Here is a 24,474-nt window from a genome sequence, read left to right as displayed (position 1 = left end):
TTCAATTTTTATTCAAAGAAGAATGTCTCCATACCTTAAAAATCCCAAGGAAATGAAAATTCAACAAAGAGAGAGAGAGATCATTAATTAGTAGTAGCATCCAAATTATACATCCCCAAATCAAACCCTAAATGTGTCCAAACCTTTTTGGTTTTTTACACATCCCCCAACATGTTAATTCAACAAAAACCCTCATATCTAAAGAACAAAACAAAGTACAAACATACAAACAAAAAACAAAACCAAACAAAACCCACAAATTAAAAGTGTTTTTTTAGAAGTCAGAAAATCAAATTACAAAAAAATAATAATAATAATAAAACCTCTTCTCCAAATCACATTTCTCCATTTCCCCCATTTCCCCATTTGAGCCTATCCTGTTTAACAAACTTCAAAAAAAGAAAAAGAAATACCCAATTGAAGAAAAGAAAAAAAAGAGGAAAAGTTCAATTTTTTTTTCTTTCCAAATCGTTTGAGGCAAATTTCTCCAATTATTTCTCTCATCCATCGTTGTTATTATTATTATTACTATTATTGCAACATCCCTTGTTTTGTTGAGCTCTCTCCCCTTCCATATCTCTATACCTAACCAAATACCTTCTCAAAGGCTCAGCATAATCATCAAATCCAAGTGTAGCCAAAGCACAGCAAATATCATCACCATTAACAGTCTTCCTCTTCTCCTTATGGCACTTATCTGACGCCTCCCCCGTCACGAAACTGATGAACTCCGACACGCATTCTTGCATAGTTTCTTTAGCTTCTTTTGAGATTTTGGCATTTGGAGGTAGAATTTGCTTCATTATCCTCCCCACATTTGCTATTGGAAGTAACCGATCTTGCTCTTTTACCACCCCGCCAACGCCGTTGCCAGCTTCCTCACTCGAACCACCTGTGCTACCACCAACTCCGCTACTGCCACCGCCGGTGAAATCGTACTTAAATTCTATGGATCTCTCTGGCATGCCTGTGTTTTCATCCATCTAAAAAGGAAAGGGAAAGGGAGGAAAAAAAAAAGAGAAAAAAAGAGGCTTTTTTTATCCTCTAAAACATAGACACGTTGCTCCTTTCAAGTGCTCAACTTGTTTCTCCCACTTATATATATATATATATTGATGATATATGTCTATGTATGACTGATCTATCTAAAATGCTCTTTTTAGTGTTTTTTTTTTTTTTTTGGACAAAGATATGGGTAAGAGAGAGAGAGAGAAATTTTTAAACCCTATAGGGAAATTTTGGATTTGTATGTGGTTTTAGGTTAAATTAGACAAAACACCTCTAAACTTTTGGGTAGGTTTTAATTATGTCTCTCGAATTATTAAAAGGTTTCACTTTTACCCTTAAACTTTACTTTTTTTTTTTTTGCAATATGTTATATAAAAAGGATTCTATAGATACACCACCTATACACTTTATAATTTATTAAAAAATACTTTGGGAGTTTTTTTTTATCGAACGAAAATGAATGTGATTAGAAAGGAATACATAAACATCATTTACAATGTAATTCACATGAATTGACATAATAACTTATGTGTAAAAAATATGCTATGAAAATTATTCTAAACACATTTTCAATAGTTATAATTGATTAAAATTTTAATCTTTTATATAACCGTAAATAATATTATTTACACTTATGTTACATATCATCTATCATTTCGTCAATTTTAATTTTTATTCTAAACTTTCTTTCTAGCGCAAGTTTATAAGTTGAGATAGAAAAAAAACTTTTCAAAGACAAAAAAAAATCTCAACTTAAATGAGTATTAAGAATATTCCATTATAATTTAACTTTAATTTTAATTCTTGAGTCATAAGGAGGTAATCATTTTGTTTAGTGTAAAAAAAATGTGAAGTTGAGAGATTGAACCTTCTTCAACCTCTAAAAAGGAAACTATCACATGAATTATCATTTAACTAATCTCACTTTTAACTTAAATTAATTATTTGTGTGATATATATATAGTGTACTAACCCAATATTGTTTATAGATATTTGAGTGTCTCAACATCTTTTCGTTGTTATAAAAAAAAAATGGATAAGATTTACGTACCAAGTAGTTAGTAAAGAATTTGGTGCTAAGTTTTGTCAAGTATAAGAGTAGATGTAAATAATATATGTATATATATATATAGTTCTCTCATATTGTTATTAGTGTAACAGGTAGATTTGTATTGAAGTGTCAGGAGGAAGTATTGTTGTCTATTGTTATGATTTCTTTATTTTAGTTTCGATTCTTGAGAGTGAGATGATTCGTTTTCTTTATATTAAACCTTTTGTTTATCATACCATTGGTTGTACTTAAAGTTTTCTTTATAGAATTTTTATTATATTTTGTTATAATTAATAAGTATTTCACACATAACTTTTGTTATTAATAACAAAAAAAAAAAAAAACCTATTTTTCACATCATAATTATCATTTTGTTCATTAGTTACATGTATCTAGCCTAGTCCTATACATCGGGTTGATTCGACTTGATTTGGATGAAACCGTTAAAAACAATCATTTTATTTTAGTTTTTAACTTTTTAAAAAAATATAGTTTATTTCCAAGTATATGATTGAATTCTTAGCTATACTTGAAGAATAAAAAAAATTCAAACTCTAGAATTAGCAACATTAGTGTAAGGGGTATGTTGATGATACTCATATTGAAATTAATAAATCCAAAATCGATCCTTGTAAGATACATTAATTCTCAATAATTACTCCTTGCTTTTATCTTTATCAACATTTTCAACTCTTCATTAGTTCTTGGCTCTTAATTAATAGGCTCAAAGCACTTATAAATTTGTATTATGATGTTTCTAAAAACTTGTTAGGCCTATGATAATGTTTTGTTTTTAAAGTTAAAAACTGTTTTATTAAACCCATTATTCTTTTTATTTTACACTTTCCCTCTTTAAGGAATACTTTTGGAATTTAATCTTAAAGGAGAAGAGTACTGAGTACATATATATAATAATTACTAAATGGAAAATAATTAAGAATCTCAAAATTTGAAAACCAAACATATACTAAACCAATTTGCTACAACCCCACTAAACCTCAACCTCAAGTTGAGAATAATCCATCCCCCAGGTGGATTTGTAAACTTATATTATTAGAAGAAAATGATTCAAATATACAACAATTGTTTCTCTCAAATATAAATAGAGTTAGCGTAAAAGTGACGATTACAGTACACACATTGTGTATCAGTCGTATTAAATTAATGAGCATTCGATCGATGGTGGATTATTGAATGAAGTAATTTTGGGACAAGTGTCGGCATAGTTAGGTTTTGCTTCCCTCACATCTCTCTCTCTCTCTCTCCAAAATATTGGAAATGCTTTGGCTTTGTAGGGTTTGGCTTGTGAGTGCCCTCAAAAGCATATAAAGGCTATGGGAAACTTCTCAATTATAGAAAGAGTTTTTTTTCTTTTTAATTTTCATGGTCCCCCGTTTTTGTTCCATTAGGTAATAATCTCTTTCACTTACCTTTTAATTTTTAATTAGTTGTTATTAATTATTGTTTAAGAGAAAAAATTAATTTGTGGACTCAAAGTAATGCACGTGTTGATGTACTACAAACACTACCAAATTTAGGCCTAAAAAGACCCAATTTTGATTCTTTTACATTATTATGATTATTATAAAAATTAAAAATTAATCACCTACACAATGCCCACTACATTTAGGGTTTGGTTTTTCATTCTCTCTCATTATTTTATATTTTTAATTCCCCTATATGTTGTTTCATAATTGTAATGCAAATGTATATGATTTCCCCTTCTAGATAAACATCCAAACACAACCCATATATATAATGCTTTTATTGCTATTATTATTTTAATGCTTTTGATTCTTCTTATTGAAAAAAAATCTTTGTTTTATGGACTTATACAAAAGGTAATTTAAATGTACTACAAAGTTCTTTTTATAAGAAAACAACAAAGAAAAAGTTTTGAGTAAGTTTGAAGTTTGGTACTACATTCTTTCATGTGTTGTCCCATTATCTAAATTATATGGAAATAGAATAGAGAAGAAATTACATTGTTGTAAGAATTTGCCTATCCTGTCTTTTTACTGTTGTTATTTTTTTATCGTCTTATCTACTCTTACGTCATTGTATTCATGGAGATATAGATCATCAATAAGGATCATTTATAAACGTTAATTTTTTATTCTCATTCACATGAATCACATAAAAACTTTCATAAAGTCATCCATCATATCATAAATATGTCTCAAGTTAAGAACATTTAATTTTAGAGTTGCTACGATGAACCGCATCCAAAACATTTAACTTTAGAGTTTTTATGATTGAGACATCGAAAATATAAAACACGTAATTGATATATATAGTAATTATATCGATTATTTTAAACTTATTCAAATATGCTTTCATATATATATAGCTACAGATGTCTATAGAACAATTACATCTTTAATTTTTTTTTCTTTGAAAATTTATGTTAGATGATATAAGATTAATTGATTTTTGTACGCCAACTTAAACTTTTGAGTCAAATGGATGCAGAGTTTAGCTTTGATTTTGGTGTATGTCATAGCTATTAAAATAAACAAAATGAATTACCATTACCGAAAAGAAGATCGGCTCTTTTTGATGATTTGTATTGTGAGTATTATATATCTATTTAGGTGTAAAAGGGTGTTTTGCTCAATATTAAGCTTATCTAGAAATGATCTCATAGTCATAGGGTTTCATGAATGGATAAGGATTTCCAACATTTAAAATATATATTCCAGAAAGCTCCATCTTGTATGGATTAGATTTCCCCCATTGAAAATTCAAGTATAGAGTTTTTCTTTTACCAACTATAAGTTTGGATAACATATCTTTAGATCATACTAGAAAAATGAAGTTATTAAAAGAAATACTTATGAGATAAATATGAATATATAAAAAGTGGTCACAAACTAATATTGTCTTTGTCCAAACTAAAGCTTAGGTTCTAAGTTTACAACTTATTAAAAGTAGATGGTTACAACATCTTTCAAGATGAGAAGTTCAATCTCAGTCAATTTTCTTGATTTATTGGACTAATGAAGAATTTGGAACCAGGTTGGAATATCTCAATCCTCCTGTATTTCTCTCACATACTTCTTCTCCCAAATAATGATTATAATAATTATTTTCTTTTTATAATTTCTCATTCCCCCAAATGTCCGGCTAGGGTTGTATCAACTTTTAAAAAATGATACAGCGGATCATAAGGTGTACTAGAAATTTTTTTTACTAAGGTGTATCAATTAAAATTTTAAACTATTTTAATTTAACTCTTGAAATTTCGTTAGTTTGTGTTGGTTTACAATACCTTTTTTAAACTTCGTTATAAAATATTGCGTGAAAATTATTTCGACTTAACTTATAAATAATTATAAAAAAAATGTTGAATAATGAGAAGAAAAAGTTGTGCACTCAAAATAGGATCTTAATTAGATTGGCACACCCTAATTACAACAATTAAATTTTAGTATCTTTAATATTGAGACCATATTCTCTTCCAAATCATTAATATTTTATCAATCCTCGCTATAGGTAGATTTCTTCTTATGTCAAATTAACAAAAAGTAGATTATTAGAATTGAGGCATGAAATTTTTTTAAAAAATCATAACTGAGAATTTGAAATTATTCCATGCACACATAATACTCATCTAAACATAACCCAATATAAAGAAGGCGTAAATTAATAAAACTTACAAAGTTTAAGCTTTAAATCAACTTGATAGTTTTAATTGATATGCAACCCTAAAATTTTGGAATAGTTGATATAGTTTCTACTTTTTTTTAAAGAAATATTGACAACTTGTTATAAAAGCTAAGGTTAAGTTATATCATACAATATGGGTTTTTTTTTTTCATTTTTAGCTATGTAATTTTCAATGTTCAATAATGCACTAAAATAGAAAATTACTCAAAGCACACAAACTAAAATAATATCATATTTCCTCCAATTAGAAAGGCAAAATATAATAATAATAATAATAATAATAATAATAAAGATAAAAGTAAATAAATAAGAGTAACCTACACCAAGAATAATGAAATCTATTTAGGATTTTACAGATTTTTAGTATACCAAAGCAATTTTTTGTAGGGTTATTTGATGTTATATTATAAGGTGTCCTTGAATCAAGGAGATTAATTGCTTTGGAAGTAACTTTTTTATAAAAAATTTCAAACTCTTTTGTAATTTGGCAACATAAAATATATTGAAAATAGAACCCCTAAACTTGAAGAAAATATTTTACGAAAGCTTGGGGAAATTTATTATTGTTGTTATTTTTACATTTTTTTACATTTTTTTTTACATTTCTATTATTATCTTATTTTTAAGAAAAGAATACTAGTTTTGGTTCATACTTATATCAAGCTAAGCAACCCACTTATCAACAATACAGTATAATCATTATTAATCATGAAGATGAATTATTAACCAAACGTAAAATAAGAGCAAAATTTTGGTATGACTTTTTTAAAAAGTTGTATATTCTGATTTAAAAGAGAAAAAAAAGCTTACAAAATTCTATGAGCTCTATCAAATTCAAGCAGCCAAAATAGAGTTCTTTCTCTACTAAATTGCTCGGTTAATAATTTGGTTTGATAATCATTTAGCAAAAAGTTGTGCAATTCGATCACGTTCTTCATCCATCTTCATTTTATGAATCAAAAAATTATGTTCTTCATTGACGTCCTTATGATTTCTTTCACAAATATTAATGCGAAGTAGATTTTTGGATGAACTAGAGAAACTTATAATTAAATGTATATGAACACACGTTGAAAACATATTCAAAGTATTTTAAAATAATAAGAAGACAAAAAGAACGATAGAGTGAAAATAGATAGTAAAAAGGAATAGAAAAATAGGGAAAGAAAAATAGATATTTGGAAGAGATTTAAACACGACAGAAATATTTATTCTAAAATTTAGTTGTACGTGTTTTCTCTAAAATGATTTATTTTATGATTTTATTTTTGTAAAATTTATTTTAAACAAATTTCAAACACCTCAATTTATCTTAAAATGAATTATTTTAAAAATTAAACACTACAAAACATCATTTCCAAATACACTCTAAATTTTTTTTATGGTATTTATAAATATGTTATTTTTTTTTTTTTTTTGTAATTTTTTACTCATTGTCTTCATATGAAAGGTAATAAACATTTAATTATTTATCCAATTTCAAAAGGAAAAAAGAAGTGATTTAACAATTTTTTTTAAAACAGTTTTTTTCAAGTTTTAGTTTTGATTTTGAAAAGACTCATAAAATATAGATAAGAAAATATAGAAAATCAATAGAAAAAAGTAGAGTAGTTTATAGACTTAATTTTCAAATACATAACAAACTAAAGGCTAAATAATTAAAGGACCTTTTTAACTTTTTAATTTTATTTATCATTGATTAATTTTTATATTTTGTCTTTTAAAATTCAAAAGAAAAACTCAAGCCAATTTTTGTAGGAAGGGTTTTAAAAAGACTAATTCTTAAGAATGGTTTTAAAAAGTGATAAATTGCAAAGAAATTATATGAGAAAACTATTACCATTTTTAAAAACAAATGAAATTATTATAAATAAAACCTTAGAAATATATATTCATTTCTTTCCCTTATTTCTCCATCCTTTTGAGAAAATTTGTGACATTGAAAAAAATTAAGTCCATATGGCTTGATGATGTGTATACAAAAAAAAAAAAAAAAAAAAAAAATTGCTCATTACATAATCGAGCTAGCAAGCCTACCAAGTAGATCCAAATAATAATACTATTTCCTAGACTGTTGAGAATGTTAAGAGGTAGTCGGGTTTGTAGATACATGTGACAAGTAGGTTTATAAGAGTGACATTATCATCTTTAAACAATCCATCAGTTTCAAATTACTATAAAAGACTGACTATGTTTTTTTTAAAAAAGAAAATATACTTTTGGCCAGTAGGTACACGCAGACATCTCCAATAGGTGAACACATCCTTAACACACTCATCATCCCCGCTTCATTAATATATTACAAAACAATACAGGAGAAGCGAGGAAAAAGTGACCATCCAAAAACCAAAAGCTAGAGACAAGCCCAAAGCAAGAACAAAGAAATTAGAAAGCAATAAGATTGATGGCAATAAAGCTAGAACTATAATTAGAAAATAGAGGGGATTTGCTAGCCCAAAAACGGGATAGAGCACAAATGTCTTCCAAAGGTTTATGGTTGAGTTGTTCTTCTCTTTGAAGATCCGATTATTTATTTCCAACCATATTTTCCAAAACATAGCTGAAATAGTGTAGAAGACTATTAGTGCACCCTCTGACCCAAAGATTTATAATAGACTGACTATTAAACATGATAAAACTGTTTGTGCACCCTCTGACCGGCTCCTTTGTGGTTGGAATTGGTCGTTAGAGAGGTGGTGATCATCACTTAAGTTTATTTATTAACGATGGTCTTCATGGAAGTTATGGTAGCCTAATTAGATGAATGTCAATATTCGCCATCAAAGGTATGTTTGTCACTAGAGTTTATCATCATTCAGAGGTGGTCTTCACTGAAGTTTTCATCGAAAATAGTTGTCGAAACCAGAAATTGATTATCATAGTCGGTAAAAAGAATGTAGCAAGAGCAACAATATAATTTTATCAACAAATAAAGTCATTTAAAATATTTAGGAGGGAGAGAAAAATAAAAATAAAGTAGGGTTAGGAAAACCCTAGATTTCTCTTTATCTTTCTATCATTCTATCATGAAAAGACACGTGTCCAAGCCAAAACAAAAACAAAAACTAGATTTATGTAAAAAAGGAGAAGAAAACAAAATTTTCCAATTTCAAGGCACCCTTAAATATAAACAAATATTCAAATATACCACACATTGTTATATATATATATATATGTGGAACTTAATTTAAAAGAATATAACTAAAATAATATTTTCAAATATTTTAAACTAGTTTACCTGGATCGTCTCCATCATCTCTATCGTAGTCTATGTAAAAATTTACTATATACATGAATGTAAAAATCTAAATGGGAGATAGCCCCCACTTTTGATCATTATGTTTGGTGCCATTAATTATTTAATAAAGAATCATAGACACTGTCTGCAGATGAAATGACATTGAACTTCAACAAAAGATTCTTAACTTTTTTTTTATTTCTTTTTATTTATAATATTAAACCATAATCAATTAATTAAATATCTATTATGAACTAAGAGACAATACAATTGCTATATTGGGTAATTGAATTGGAGATCAAACATATACTACATTCTGTCCGTACAACATGGTTTCATTTTTAAAAATATTAGACATTTAAAAGTAATTAAGTATAGAAATTGTAATGATATTTGATCATCACTATTTAGATTCATTTGATAATTTTTTTTTGTTTTTTGCTATTATTATTTAGAATTTTTAAAATCAAAATCATTGCTTTTCTTCTTGAATTAAGGTTTGACTTTGCATCCAACAAAATTTCTTGAGCACACAAGTTAATTAGGATATATAAAATTAACAAAAGAAAAAGAAAATTGGTGCAATAAGGCATACTTTTTAGCAAAAAGTTGGATAAAGTTAATCCTTTTTTTCTTCTTCTTTCTTTTTAGAAAAAAAAAAAAATCCCTTCCATTTTAAACTCAATGGAATGAAACTTTTTCTCACTTTATGCAATTTCTTTTAATTTTATTCATTCTCTCCCCTCTCCTTCTTTTTAACTTTTGATGTATTTGAATCTTTGTTTTGATTATTTTCTTCACAACTTTGATTATATATGTTTGATTAATGGTTTGCTCATGTATATATAATTCAAAATTTCAAACAATAAAACAAATATAAATACAAAAAATACAAAAAAAAAATTAAGATATCAAGTTACGATTGTTAAGGAAAAGAATATCACTTGGAGAGCTTGTTGAGACAATCGACATGCTTCATGCAAGTTTTTTAGGGAACTAACTCTACTATATCCTTACTTTGAATAGAAACCGTCTCCAAAATCTTTTGGCACTTCTTTATTGGGAATACTAGAAATATGAACAAGATATCCATTTTAGTTTACCTATTCTTAGGTTTTGGTTGTGCAAATACATCGAGTGTAAATTTTTGTTAAATTTTGTATTCGTTTAAAGATCACACTCCATAAGTAAATTGTAATTGTGTTATTGATTCAGATTCTTTTGATTTTTAACTCATTTGTTTCCTAGCTAGGTTATTGTACAAATTGTTAGTATGTTTTAAGGTGAGAGAATTTGTATAATATATAATAGAAGAATATAATATTCTTACATTATTTTTATTTATAAAAAATCAATTTTCTAATATTTAGGGCGTTTTGGTCTTGTGGTAAGATAAAATAAAGAAGAAAAAAAGTTAATTGTGACTTTTTTTTTTTTTTTTTGAGAAACCTAAAATTCAGTACACTTCACTGAATAACATTTTTTTCCCATCATGTCAAAGTAATTTTTATTTAGTAAACATTTCAAAGTGATTTAATCTGTCCTATATATATATATATATAATTGATTAATTAGATTTTAACTACTCTACTAAAAGTAGTATATATTATTGATGTAATTTTTCGAAGAAGAATTGTTAAAAATGGAAAAACTAATTACCAGTATACGTTGATGAAATTTGAAAATTGGAAACAATCCCAAACAATGGACTAAGATTCTGAAGCCCAACAATTTTTTACCTTTAATTAATGAAAAGCCCACAAAGATGTGGGATAATGAAGCCCACTCAATAATTGGAGCTTAACCTAAAGTTCTAAACCCTGTTTAGGGACTTTTACCTAAGTTGCCCTTTCTTTAGTAAATCTCTTTAAATTTGAATTCTTTTCAACTACGGCTCACGCCTCTGTACAACACTCGCAGCTCACGGCTAACCAGGAAGGGAAGCAGCTTACGGCTAAGCATGAGGGATGTGCTCACGACTTGGCAGTAGGGGTTCGGCTCACGGTTCGCTAGTAGGGGCACAGCTCATGGCTCTGTAGAGAGCTGCGGTTCACGACTGGACGGAAGAGTTTAGGGTTAGGGTTTTATGTAAATATGTAAATATGTTTTATTAAAATTCTAATAAACAATAAAACGATTTAAAAAATAAATAAAGAAACTAATTTTATGATTTCTCGAATAAATTAAAATTGAATGAACTACTAAAAATCATATTTGAACTCAATTTATTTTTAATCTTTGTTTTAAATATATGGTTAGGTAATTCCAATGGTTAGTAATGTTAGGGTTGTTCAAATATTTTCAAATTAGAATAAAAATATACAAAATTCATTAGGTGCTAAATTTTATCACAAATTTATTTCTATTAATGTTAATTATATTATATTTACAAATTTGCTTGCCTTATGTTATATATAATTGAAAAAACTTTCCACAAATATTGTTACATTATCTTTTTTTGACTATATATGTTTGATCAATGCTTCTAAATATTAAACTCTCATACACACTTATAAATATCTTCAATGTCGTAATATTTTGTTCAAACTTTTGATATGAGAGTTTTCTTGAACTCTTTTTTATTGATATATCCCTTCATTTTATTCTTTATAATTTAGATTTTTTAATTAGTTCATGATGTAACCTAATTTTGGCATTTGATTCTTTTAAATTTTTAATAAAACTTACAAAATTCTATTTATTGAAAACAAAAAAAAAGTTTGATGAATAAGTTTTACATTTATTGGGATATAGACTTGAACACCTAGTTTTAGTTTTGAAACAAAATATTCTCTTAATATATTAATTAATTTATAATTGAAAGTTAATTTTTCTATCTTGTTTCTAGTAGATTAATTTCATCACCTACTAAATGCTTTCGGTATGAAAAATCTTAAAGACGATCCTTATTCAATTATCGTTAAACAAAGGCAAAATTGGATAAATATTGTAAATGTATTGAATCTACTTTGTGACGATCATGTACTTTATTTTCGTATTTGTTATGTTTACGTTTATGACTTTGAGGGTTAGAGAGGTTAGAGAGGTACGTTATATAAAACTCTTCAACTTTAGAGGCATCTTCATTTTCGTAATCTATATTATTCTCTTCAAATATCTCTACTTCATAAATAACGTTACTAACACATTGTTAGAGAACCATGTATACAACACTTTGTGTCAAGTCTCTACTTTTACGTTTTCTTCTGTGTTTTTTACTTATCGATTCCATAACACACCGTAGGCAAAACTAACGACACTTTAATTGAGTTTGACTAGTTCGCAATATTTTATAAAAGAAATGAACAAATTTTGTCATTAGCATAAGGATAAAACTAGGATTTAGAAATGTAGTAGAAAAAATAGTAGAATTTAAGATATTATTAGCCCTAATTAAAGGAAACCCATTGAGTTTAAATATCTTAAAATAAGTTAATATTAATTATAAAATATACAATTAGTTGGCTCAAAGGAACACCTTTTGTCTTTTTAATTGATTTCATCCAAGTTTTTCCTTAGCTCATGTCGACTAGCAAGTTGGGGAATTTTATTAAACCATTAGTTAAGAGTATATTAATACTAATTAACTAATTTAATTAACACACAACTATTTTATTTTGTTCATTGATAAAGAAATTTGTTGGACAATTGTGTTTGTCATCATCAAATATATCGATAATGGCCGTTTATAACTAAGCATTTTCATTTTTGTGACTAATTCCTTAATCTTATTTATTTCCCAATTTTTGTCTCATTTTCTGTTTTTTAATTTCTAATGCCTTTCCTCGTTGTTCTTTACCTTTTAACTTGTGCCCTACCTACTCGTATTAGTGTGTATATAGTGTGACAATCTGTAAAACTCGACTCACTGTATTCAAATCTCAATCGAATCTTTTATCTTTAAGAGGGATGAAAAAATTACATGTATCGTTTTGATCATTTTTAAATAATTTAACTTGTTAAAAAGTATAATGATCATTTCAGTAGATCTATATTTATAATTGATCTAGGTGGTTAATTTAAACAATATTCATATTAGTTGGGATGAACTTATAATTATATATGATGCATGTATATTGTTCTTGTTGCCATTTCATACATATCCCATGGTATCTTTCTCTAAAATTAGAAATAATGCACATTGATAACTTTCTTGTGAAGGTTCACTTTCAAATTAAAAAAAGAAAATGATTGAAAAATATGTTTTTAAATTTTGAACAATAAAATTTTCATTTAATTTAATATAAGTGATTGCAAATATAATAATCATGCTCAAATTAAAGTATTAAGAGAAATATTTCAAATATAGCATAATTAAATTAATTAGCTCTTAAAATCTATGAATGATATATATTTGATATTGATACACAGTAGATAATCTATCATATCATCTATTATTAATAAATTTTGTTGAATTTGTAATTTTTCTACATGTATATACACTTAATTATTAGTCTTAAAACAATTTAAAGAGTAGTTTAGGACATTTATGAGCAATTTATTATGAGTTCTAGCACTTTTTACATACTTAATATTTTGTATATATTAAAGTGGGATACTTTGATATTTTTGCTTACAAATTATTCTCATGTAAAAAAAACTTAAAATTACCTTGTTGACTTCTATTCATATACATAGTACGATAAAGTAAAAAAAATATATAATAAAGAGAACGAATATAATTCAATTGACATAAAATTTGTACTAGTTAATATCATCGAACGGTTAGATTGAAATTTTAAAACTTTAATATATATATATATATATATATATATACCAAACCATACACAACAGCATCCCCAATGTTTCATACTTTTTTACTTCTTCTCTTGGATCATAAATGAAGGAGAATTTCCCTCTTTTTTGTCTTCCTATAACCCAAACACATTCCTTATTTTGTGTTGAGGGTTGAAAAAAAAATTCCTTAAATTTTGTGAGGAAACAACAAAAAAAAGAAGAGGAAAAAGAAAATACTTATAATTTTCCCATTTTATTCCTTCTTCTTGTGTATGGGAATCGCAAACATTACAAGTGAAAATCATCATGCAAACTTGTCCTCAGCCAATAGTACAATGGAAGATCAGTTAGAAGAAGTTGAACAGAACAACAATAATAATCAACACCAACTTCTTAATCACTTCCTCTATGGCTCTCCCAATGGAGATCAAACCAATTCCCATGGCTCATCTAATTCCCTTGATCACCACCAACAAAGAGTTAAGAAGAAGCGTAATCTTCCCGGCACTCCAGGTAAATCACGTTAGTTCATGAGAAATATGTTTTCTTAACTGTAATATAGTGTTTAACATGATATCAGAATAGAAAGTTCTAAATTTTGCCTAGCTAGCTCTTCCTTTTTCCCTTTTCTCGATTTTTTATTTGAATTTCAATTGTGATCTCTCTTATATTATTATTTTGTAGATCCAAATGCTGAAGTTATTGCTTTATCACCAACCACCCTAATGGCTAGAAATAGGTTTGTGTGTGAGATTTGCAACAAGGGGTTTCAAAGAGATCAAAACCTGCAATTGCATAGGAGAGGCCACAACCTTCCATGGAAACTCCGGCAAAGAACCGGTGCCGAAGTGAAGAAAAGGGTTTACGTATGCCCTGAACCAACATGTGTTCATCACAACCCGGCTCGAGCTCTGGGAGATCTTACTGGAATTAAGAAGCATTTTAGTAGAAAGCATGGGGAAAAGAAATGGAAGTGTGAGAAATGTTCCAAGAAATATGCAGTTCAGTCTGATTTGAAAGCTCATCAAAAGACTTGTGGCACTAGGGAATACAAATGTGATTGTGGAACTCTCTTTTCCAGGTTTTTCTCTAAATCATATCATCTTTAAATAGCATGCGATTGAAATTTTGTATTTTTTCTTCCTTTATTAATCTCTTTGAATTTTTTATCAATTTTTTTTAGTTTTATAATTTGGTTAACTTCAAGTCTTTTCGTTTCAAAAACATATTACCTATTACTATTCGTAAATAATCAAGACACTCATTTAGATTGATGGTTCAATCTTTAACCAAGACTTTAGCTTTCATTTTTAGTTTGATGTGATCACAATTTTGTTTTAAATTTTTTGCTTTTTGGAAGTCAATTTTACATATTAACATTATTTTTTGCTTCAAAACTTTTATGGGCCATATTAAAAACCATAAAATCTAACTCATGTTTGAAAGTTTGAAATACATGTAAAGTCTCCTACTCCCTATTGTCTTTGTTCAAAAAATAGAATTGAGATAATAATTTTAATATGAAAAAATAAGTCGTTAGATGTAATCTATTGATCGTATATCATTATCTAGGATTGATAAATTATAATATTTTGCTATATTTGAAAATATTGTTATTTAAAACAATTCATTTATATATAATAAACAAATCCTAACATTTTGTTTTGCTAACAAATTTGACCACACGTTTCAAGAAGTAGATTATAAAAAATGTAACCAAAGAAACAACAAACAATAAGAATAAAATGGTTCAAACTTATCAACAACTTATGAAAAAATTGGCAATTTGTATTCATAGAATAATACTTGAAAATGATAATTTATAATTAGCAATAATTATTTATTGTTGACAATAAAATATATTGTCATTATAAAATTAATTGCGATTATTTTTAAAAGCGCTACCAATTCTCTAACTTCAATGGGTTAATTATATTCAACGATTGATCACAATAACTGTCATAAAAGATAGTTAGGATGATTTTTAAAGTGTTGTTAGTAATAATAACCTCTCATGTTTCTTTGCAGAAGGGACAGCTTCATCACCCACAGAGCCTTTTGCAATGCATTAACAGAAGAGAGCAACAAACTAAAGCAAGGAATTCTCAACAACAACAACAATAACAATAACATAGAACCAATCTCAATTATCTCCACTCCAAAGCTTCCTCATTTTGGCACATCAATCATGCCTGAATTCAACCCTTACGATCAAAAAAACCCTTTCAAAACCCTTCCCCAAGAACTCAACAACTCGACCCCCACCACCACCACAGGTGCACCCGGAGGGTTGTTTATGGTCGGACCCAGAAGCAACAACAATTCTTCCTCTTTCTCAAGCCTTAAGCTCAGCTCCACCACCTCTTCGCGCTTTAGTTGTCTTTATGATAGTAAAAATGGCTGCCTTCAGGTAAGGGCGAAGCAAAGAAGAAATTAATAACAATAGTCTCTCGTTTAATATATCTTTTTTAATTTAAAAAAAGAAAGAAAAAGAACAAACGTAAGTAATATAATTAGCTTAACTATATTTTATTTATTAATGTTTGAATGCTTTTTCACTTTATTCCATAGTTAATTACAAATATAACAATTACGTAGGTAAAATATGATGACATACAATTTTTCTTCGTAGATATAGTTTTCGAAATCTATTAATGATATAAGGGTGTCTATCAATGATAAAAACTATCATTATTAGGACATTATTAGCGATAAAGTCTATCACACACTAACTAATTAACAATAAAGTCTATCATTGATATATTTTTGCTATATTTGAATTCTAAACTTATTAGTTAGTAGCTCTAAAAGTATCAACCACTGTTATTACTTTTATTTAAAACTTTAATAACGTTAGAATAACATATTAATATTTTGTAATTATAGATTATGGTCAAACATATATGCATATGATAAATGTGTGGTAAGCTTATGTGGCATGATACTTTAGTAAACTTTATCAAAATATTTTGAGAATAAATATCTACGTGATTTTCTTTTTGTGATTGAGGAGGATGCATGAAAATGAGTACAACATTAATGCATCCTCTTTAATTACAAAGGAAAAATATTATATGAAACATTGTGATTATATGAAAAATTGTGATTAAATGCAACTGCACGAAGATATAGTAAGACCTACACCTACTCAAGTATTTTTATTTCAATAAATATTAAGCCACCTAAGAGGAAACAAGAGTCAAACATTTTGATCTTTTAGAATTTTGAAGAAATTAGAAATATTTGTTTTGTGTACTTTAGTTCATTCTTTAAACTTAAAAAAATTAGTAATCTCATTCATGTGAATGCAACTTATATTTCTGCATCTTACTTTCATCCTACACCCAAAATAAATTGAAACATTTGAAAAAGATAATGTATTTATAGCACAATGTTGTCTAGATCATTACACAAAATGGGTGCAACTAACATTTTTAAATTTTTCCAAAAAAGAAAATAAGAAAGGTTTGTCGTATGAAAATTATTTATGATTGAAAAATTAAATGAAATGCACAAAGATAAATGTTGTGGAAGACGTTAAAGTATTTTTTTTAATTCTTGTTTTGCTTCTATGGTTCATGCAGCCAACCTAATTATTCGATCAATGTTCACGAAACTAAATGTCTTGTTACATAAGCAGCTTAGATTTGATAGTTTGTGTATATAATTCTACCTTCAATTTTCAAATCAACTCCTACTACTATAAGAAAATTTATGGATCTACTCCTACTCCAGGATACCGGGACAGCAACAGCCACATTGGTTACATCGGCCACGGCACTGTTGCAAAAAGCTGCACAAATAGGAGCAACTACAAGCTCTGTTGGTGTTTTGAAGTCTCCATTGATGGAAATGGCACATTCTGATCAACCAGTAGACATGGTAGGAATGAACAATATGGGAATGTATGGACATATGATGATGATGAAAGAACAGGATCATAACTGTAGTAACAACAACAGCTCTAGTTTTGTTGTCCCGGAAAAGGGACAGTGGCGACGGATATCGAGATTTTCAGGTGGCGGTAGTGGATCAGGGGAAGAGAATCATCAAATGATGACTTTAGATTTGTTGGGAGAAAGAGGGTGGAGGTTGAGACATTTGCAAGGAGATCATGAAAGTAGCCACCATTATCAGGGTCAGCAAGAGATGGTGCCAATTATGAAGCATTTTGATCAGATGCAAAACTTCCATGGGGATTCTTCAAATGTTGACAAATCCATATTTGATTTTTGAGTGTTGTTAGTCTGAAATCTAATATTTGGAAATTTAGACAAATACAACTCTTTTATATGAATGTCTTTTAATATATAGTATTTTTTCCCTTTCAAAAAAAAGGAAATGTTTACATATTTTAATTGGGCCTAGTAGGTTCAGGCCCAAATTCTTAAAACGCAGCGTTTCGCGCTCAAGTCGAAAACCCTAACCCTAAAGCTTCACTATAAATATACCTTAAACCCCGCAATCTTGATCATCAGCACCATCTCTCTCTCTCTCTCTATTTCTTGTTTCTTCGAATTTTGTGCATTCCGTTTTTCTCTTCTTTTGCTTTTTTTTTTTGTGTTAGGGTTTTGAGTTTTATGAGGCAATGATGTGGAAAAACTACCTATTTTCTGAAGGAAGTTCATCTTCATGTGATTATGAAAATCACCAATTGATCCTTCTGAGCCCTAAATTCTCATCTTGTCTTTTTTTTTTCTTTTATTCTCATTGGTTGTTTTATCGTGGAGTTATTGAGATGATGATCATCTTTTCTGAATCTATGCTTGTTGACTTATCAACTCAGACTACAATTATCTGATCAATGGCTCCGTAAATTGCCCATGTTTCTTAAACATTGTCTTCATTTTTATTAATTTCTTTGTATTTGGTTTTCAAATCAAATGAATTTTGAAGCTCAAAAGTTGGTTTATAATTGGTTTGGGTTTTCAAAATTGCTTCAGCCAGAATTAAAATAAGGATGTGGATATTGATGTTGGGATCCAAGTTTATTGAAACTTCATTTTTGTAAAATAATTTAGTGAGTTTGATGATTGATACGCTCCTCATAAAAGTTATGAAAAAGATACATTGGAAAAACTTCTAAAAATATACATTTCGCTTTTTCTTTTAAAGAACGATGTTTTGTTTATTTAAAAAAAAATCATTGACCAGAAAATCTAATTTTTCAACCATGCTTTTTTAGAATTTGGGTAAATTACAAGGATATATTCAATAAGTTGAATATGAAAATATATAGAAGAAACTTGTTCATAATAATATTCATAAAAGATAACAAAACATGATTAGTTAGTTGATTTGTTTTTCTTTTTGGAAAAAAGTATTAATAGTGACACATAATGAACACTATGTAGTATAATGGAAACAAGGGAAAAAAAGAGATAATCCGAATAAATACAATACAACAAATGAAATGAATTAAACATTGCAAATGTCAAAAACATCAAAATTACAAGTTAAAGTTGTAACCATTTGGAAGGGAATATTATTTGGTTGAAACATTGGCAAAGGTAAAGTTCTCTTAATCTAAGTGACAAAATTTTATTATGAGTAGGAATAAATATATTGGTATATGATGTAATATGAAAAGTGTCGATATATCCCTTTGGTATGTCAATTAGTGGCTGAGCTGTGGAATTTGTTGTCCCAAACGAAGTTGAATGCTAACATGAACAATGTTAGAATCTGCTTTCAAGATTTCCATTTCTGCTCGTTTTGCTACATCCATCGCATTTCTGAGTGATAATGAGAAAAGAATAATGGTAAAGTTTATGAGAATTCAGCATAAATCCAATGACCAACTGGTTGGTTATTAATGGAGGATTTGAAGTTTGAATCAAGAGTTTTACCGAATTAGTAAGTCGGGAGGCATTGAAACTTCGATTTGGAGGAGGATCTTGCCTTGCAACAAGTGGGGTGTAATTCGTTCAACCATCATGTTCTGAAAAACAAACACGCTCAATCAACAAGTTGGTCTGAACACTCAAGTGAAGGGATTGTTAGAACAAATAGTTTCACCTCTGGAAATTTTGACTGGACTATGTCGGAAACGGTTGCTTCAATGTTCTCAGTGAGAGGGAAGTCTGTACTTTGATTTGAAGTTCCTGCTGAAGCTGCTTGCTGGTTCGATAGCTTGGGTGGAAAATGTGATATGGAGGGATCTATAGGGGATTGTTGATAATGAGGGCATGAAGCAAAAGTACCAGAGATGAAAGAGGCCTAAAACTCAGTTCAAACATCAAGTATAATTTGGATTGGGAAATGAACCAAGCACTATACCTATATGTATAAAAACTTCGGATACTTCAGGATGGGACGTATGAATCTCGTGACGAACATTTTCACCTATAGAATGAGCGGCACTGACACTCAAAAATGGATCAACCTACAAGCAAAAGAAAAGGAACTAAAAGTGACTCCATTAACCAAATTTGGTAGCAAAATGTTTGTAATTGATGGGAGTACAAACCTCGATATGCACATCGAGATACAAAGAAGAGCCAGCTCTCCTTCCTCTTAGCCGATGGCAGCCCTAAAGATGGTTTTTTAAGATCAGCAGGATTATAGGCAGTTACTTTCAAAATGAACAAAAAGCATTGCAATGGGATAATTATCAAACCAGCCCTTTCAACAAGAACTAGACACCCAAACGCCAAAATCCTATCCTTCATATCATCCTTGGAGTTTACAGATTATAGAGAATTTCTAATTACCTTGACACCCTCAACTTGCAGTATTGTTTGTTTGAAAGGATCGATTTGATCTGCAGGGATTGCAGCATCCACTAATTCCAAGATGCTAAAATTGTATCACATTACAAAGAAAATTAGAAATATGGAAATCTTATGCTTGAGTCACTTGTATTATTAAAGGCTTCGCAAACAAAAGGGGCAATCCAAGAAGAAATATTTGGATTGGGTAGAGTGACACGTATTCAAAGTAGTACAAGAAGGCTTGTGTTTCTGCTCTCTCTTACATGTTGGTCATTTTTGTTTGAAACGTACAGTGAAAAGTTTAGGTTTCAAAATTAAAACTCCCTAGAATGTTCTGTTACAAACAATCATTCTTAGGTATCACATATCAGAAATTCCCTAGGGAATACCCAACAAGAAAACTCTTTGTGGTGTTTAACATATACCTCTGGTGTCCAGTTTGAAGTCCGGCCTTTAGAATCATGCCAGAGACAACGAGTCCTGCTAAGGGATCTAGAAACTTCACCCCAAGGATGGAACCTCCTGAAATTAAAATCAAGAAGCATAAAAAAATAGTCTTTAGGGAATGATGGAGTCAGAACTACTAAATAACTTCAATTTATGAAGAGAAAAGATGAGAATGAATGTGGTCGCTCTTTGGAGTCGCAAAACATGTTCACCTCCAGATGCAATAACTGAGTTATGACTTGTATGACGGTGAGAAGATGATAAGATGAAGTTTTGGATATTGGAAATTTAAGAAAGAGCAAAAATAAATGAAGTTGGTTATCTATTTGTCACTACAATTGTTACTGAAAACATACATACATTTAGGTTAGGAAAGAAATGTTAGGAACAAGAACCAAGTTCCTTACCAACACCAATGAGAGCAACTACAGACGATATGGCATCAGCACGATGATGCCATGCATTTGCTTTCATGAGTCCACTTCCTCGTTTTTCCCCAGCTCGTTTCGTTATCCAGTAAAGCCTATTGAAGAACAAGAGGTTCAGAGGAAGTAAAAGATTAGGAGGGAAGATGTGATAAGAAGAAGAAACATGGCAGCATACAGCCAAAGAGATGACCATTTTAGTTTAGGATAGCATAACTTTAATTCTTTACAAGAAAAACTAATGGCTGAAAATATTATGCGACTCTAGAAAGTAAAAGATGGGACATAGCACTCGACTAAGCAGCATATCTGATTATTTTCTGGTTTTCTCAACTGGAATGGAGGAACATGGTAATGTAAGTGTTTTAACTCTCCCCTAGTTCTTAAAACAAGGGGTGGCGTTAAAGGAACATATTCAGTACCCTTCTTTGATACATATTGATATAATAGTCATATTCAACGCTAGAATAGGATGATCCATGTCAATTCCATGATGATGTTCACCATGGCTATGGCTATGGTTATGCAAACTTTCATGTCCAAAAGGCTGATTGACTATTTCAGGAGCTGCTGACAACAAGCCCTGCTTGCAAGAGAACAGAGAAGGCCTAGTTAGTAAAGCCATGGTATTAGAATCCAAAAATGGTACGAGGTGAACTAAATTTCATTGAGTTACCATGCAAGATTCCTCGAACCTTGAAAACATTGGGATTCTGAAAGTATAATAGCTAGGTTCTAAAAATTAAGAAAACATATCTATTACTTAAACCTTTGAAATCAATCAGAAGCAAATTTAAAATCAAGCATACCAGTAAAAGTTCTGAAGCATGCCAAGCAATGCCACCAGCAGTTGCTAAGAGCATGGAAGAGATTCCAAGGGCTCCCAGAGTTTCAAATTTACCATGTCCTGAGAATGTATGACAGAGAAGAGTTCATAAAAGAGAAGTGAAAATGAGAGCAAGCTCTAAATTATAACTTCCAGACAAAAAATATCACTTTGATAAAGTTATATTTGACAGTGAAAAAACAAAAAAGTTGTCAAATTTGAAGAAAAGGGGCAATGAAGAGTTGGAGTAAAACCATGCAGAACACCTACCCTTTTTAGTAAATCAACTAATCAAACATTACTACTAGATGGTCAAAAACTTCACTGTAATAACTAGATATTATCAGGATTTCATGAAACCTATGTTATTAAAGAGTTTACTCTACAGATACACATGTTTATAAACCCAAAGATCGACCATTTCCATATGAAGAGATATAACAAGAGCATGGAAGATTTTAGATTTAAAGACAAAAAATAACGATTTTTTAAATATACTTGGAAGTGATCACTCTCCTCAATTCAAAATTTGAAGAGCTTAGTTTGAGAAGTCCTAAAAATGAAAAATGAGATGAAACAAATTCAAAAGCAAAAGGGAGATGGAGGCAGTACATGACTCGATAATATTAACATACGGTCATATTTTTCTCATAGGTTTGGAAATTACAACCAAGGCTATAAAACCACTATGCAGAGAGTTCATAATATATGAAGAGAACAATGGAGTAGCATGTAGGTACAAATCAAGAGTGACCATATGGATGCTCCTTGTCTTTGGGAGCTTTCCCAGCTTTAAATGACCATAAAGCAATGCCACTAAGAACCTGAAATGTACAGGTAAATAGTTACCAAATATATTTGGATCTTTTCAAACAAACATATATGTAGAAGACCAAGAACAGAAAACACAAATTTGGATCTTTTCATCCATCCATCATCAGGCTGAGGCAAGAAGTAATTCTTAAAAGCTAAAACTCAATAGAAGTACATGTTCCTGTAGATTCAGTCCACATCAAGAATTTTGAATATTCCAAGATATATAAACTCGATTAAAGGGTTGGAGCAGTAACCACAGCTTCAAAAGCTAAACCAAAAAGATAACCCAAGAAAGCCAAAATTACCACATCAGAAACCGAATGAGCCGCATCAGCTATAATAGCTGTGCTTCCTGATAAATAGCCCGTCACAGCCTTCCCCACAGCCAATCCAATGTCAGCTCCAAGACCCAACTTGAAAATATTCTCACCCTCTTGGCCAAATCGATGATCATCGTCATGGCGGTGGGAGTGACCCAAATGCCACCTTCTGCAGATTTTGCTCTTGGGATCATCATAAATTCCTAGAAATGTGAATTGGGGATGAAGACTGGGAGATTGAAATGAGGGAATTGAATGAAATTCTTTGTGGGTTGGTGGGGAAATCCTGGAATAGAAGGATTGAAGTATGGGATTGAGACGGTGGAATCTGTATCCCATTTTAATGGAGTTTTTGGTGGGGAAGAGATGGATTTTGATGATCAGAAGCTTTAGGATTGTGAAAAAATGATGTTTAATTTCACAAATTGGTGAATGGAAGTTGAAGAGATGAAACAAAGAGTAAAAGGAACAGAGTAGAAGCACCGATTCTGTACAGATTTGTGAGAAAAATGGAATCTTGTTCCTCTGTTCAGAACCTTCGTCTCTCCACCGATCATGCTGTTTCCTTTTTTTTTTTTTTTTTTATTATTATTATTATTATTATTTTTATTATTATTTTGGCATCTATACTTTTAGTTATTATAATTTTAACGAAAACTTTAGAAAAAATTTCAAAAATAAAAATGGATTTGTAATGAATTTTTGTATGCAGTATAAATATTTTTTTTTCCTATTATTTGAAAAACTCTATATATTAATTGAACTATATTCTATTTAGTTATTAGCTATGACTATTTTGAAATATAAAATTTAGACAAAAATATTAATTTTTCAAATTATATTTATACTTTTATTATTGTATATATTGATATCAATATATTTATATTGTTAATTAGAAGGTTGGTTAGTGATAAAATTTAAAAATCGATTATATTTCGTAAATATTTCAGTAATTTTGTTATTTTCCATCATTTTCAAATAAAGTATAGAAATTAAGATTAAAATTCTGAAATTAAATAAATTAAAATTGAAGAAAGATTATATATAGCATTACACTCTAATCATCTTTACAAATTTCAATTTTGATTCGTTCTTACAAATTTCAATATTATGTTTAGAACGTTTAGACACTTTTAATTTTATGCCCAACAAATATCATGCAAACTCAGAGATCTCTCCCAAAAAAATGTAAACTGAAAGAACATATGTCAATTGAAAAAAAAA

General features: G+C 29.2%; 3 protein-coding genes and 2 non-coding genes across 5 annotated transcripts; 3 read left to right on the top strand and 2 right to left on the bottom strand.

Annotated features, from left to right (window-relative positions):
- Positions 1-33: 33 nt before the first annotated feature.
- On the bottom strand, positions 34-1,169 carry LOC101204763 (nuclear transcription factor Y subunit B-5). The gene has a single exon (XM_011661048.2). It carries the CDS (start codon positions 981-983, stop codon positions 501-503), a length of 483 nt encoding a protein of 160 aa, XP_011659350.1. The 5' UTR covers positions 984-1,169; the 3' UTR covers positions 34-500.
- Positions 1,170-14,007: 12,838 nt separating this feature from the next.
- On the top strand, positions 14,008-17,939 carry LOC101205011 (zinc finger protein GAI-ASSOCIATED FACTOR 1). Its single transcript, XM_004136131.2, has 4 exons — positions 14,008-14,216; positions 14,388-14,784; positions 15,732-16,113; positions 17,439-17,939. The coding sequence occupies exons 1-4, from the start codon at positions 14,039-14,041 to the stop codon at positions 17,937-17,939; spliced, it is 1,458 nt and encodes a 485-aa protein (XP_004136179.1). The 5' UTR covers positions 14,008-14,038.
- A 343-nt stretch (positions 17,940-18,282) lies between these two features.
- LOC116405332 lies at positions 18,283-18,377 on the top strand. The gene has a single exon (XR_004218535.1). It is a non-coding gene; the product is annotated as a small nucleolar RNA R41 (small nucleolar RNA).
- Positions 18,378-18,434: 57 nt separating this feature from the next.
- Positions 18,435-18,510, top strand: LOC116405335. Its single transcript, XR_004218538.1, has one exon. It is a non-coding gene; the product is annotated as a small nucleolar RNA Z155 (small nucleolar RNA).
- A 575-nt stretch (positions 18,511-19,085) lies between these two features.
- On the bottom strand, positions 19,086-23,829 carry LOC101205247 (metal tolerance protein 2). The gene is made up of 12 exons (XM_004136132.3): positions 23,236-23,829; positions 22,869-22,938; positions 22,098-22,195; positions 21,711-21,871; positions 21,271-21,386; positions 20,842-20,938; positions 20,417-20,501; positions 20,173-20,235; positions 19,983-20,088; positions 19,722-19,864; positions 19,553-19,644; positions 19,086-19,438 (listed from the first exon to the last, which is right to left on the bottom strand). The coding sequence occupies exons 1-12, from the start codon at positions 23,587-23,589 to the stop codon at positions 19,321-19,323; spliced, it is 1,503 nt and encodes a 500-aa protein (XP_004136180.1). The 5' UTR covers positions 23,590-23,829; the 3' UTR covers positions 19,086-19,320.
- Positions 23,830-24,474: the final 645 nt, after the last annotated feature.

The sequence above is a fragment of the Cucumis sativus genome, chromosome 7 (genome assembly GCF_000004075.3).
Source record: "Cucumis sativus cultivar 9930 chromosome 7, Cucumber_9930_V3, whole genome shotgun sequence".
Taxonomy (NCBI): domain Eukaryota; kingdom Viridiplantae; phylum Streptophyta; class Magnoliopsida; order Cucurbitales; family Cucurbitaceae; genus Cucumis; species Cucumis sativus.
Note: the sequence above shows the minus strand (reverse complement) of the source record. Positions and strands in the feature narration are given on the sequence as shown.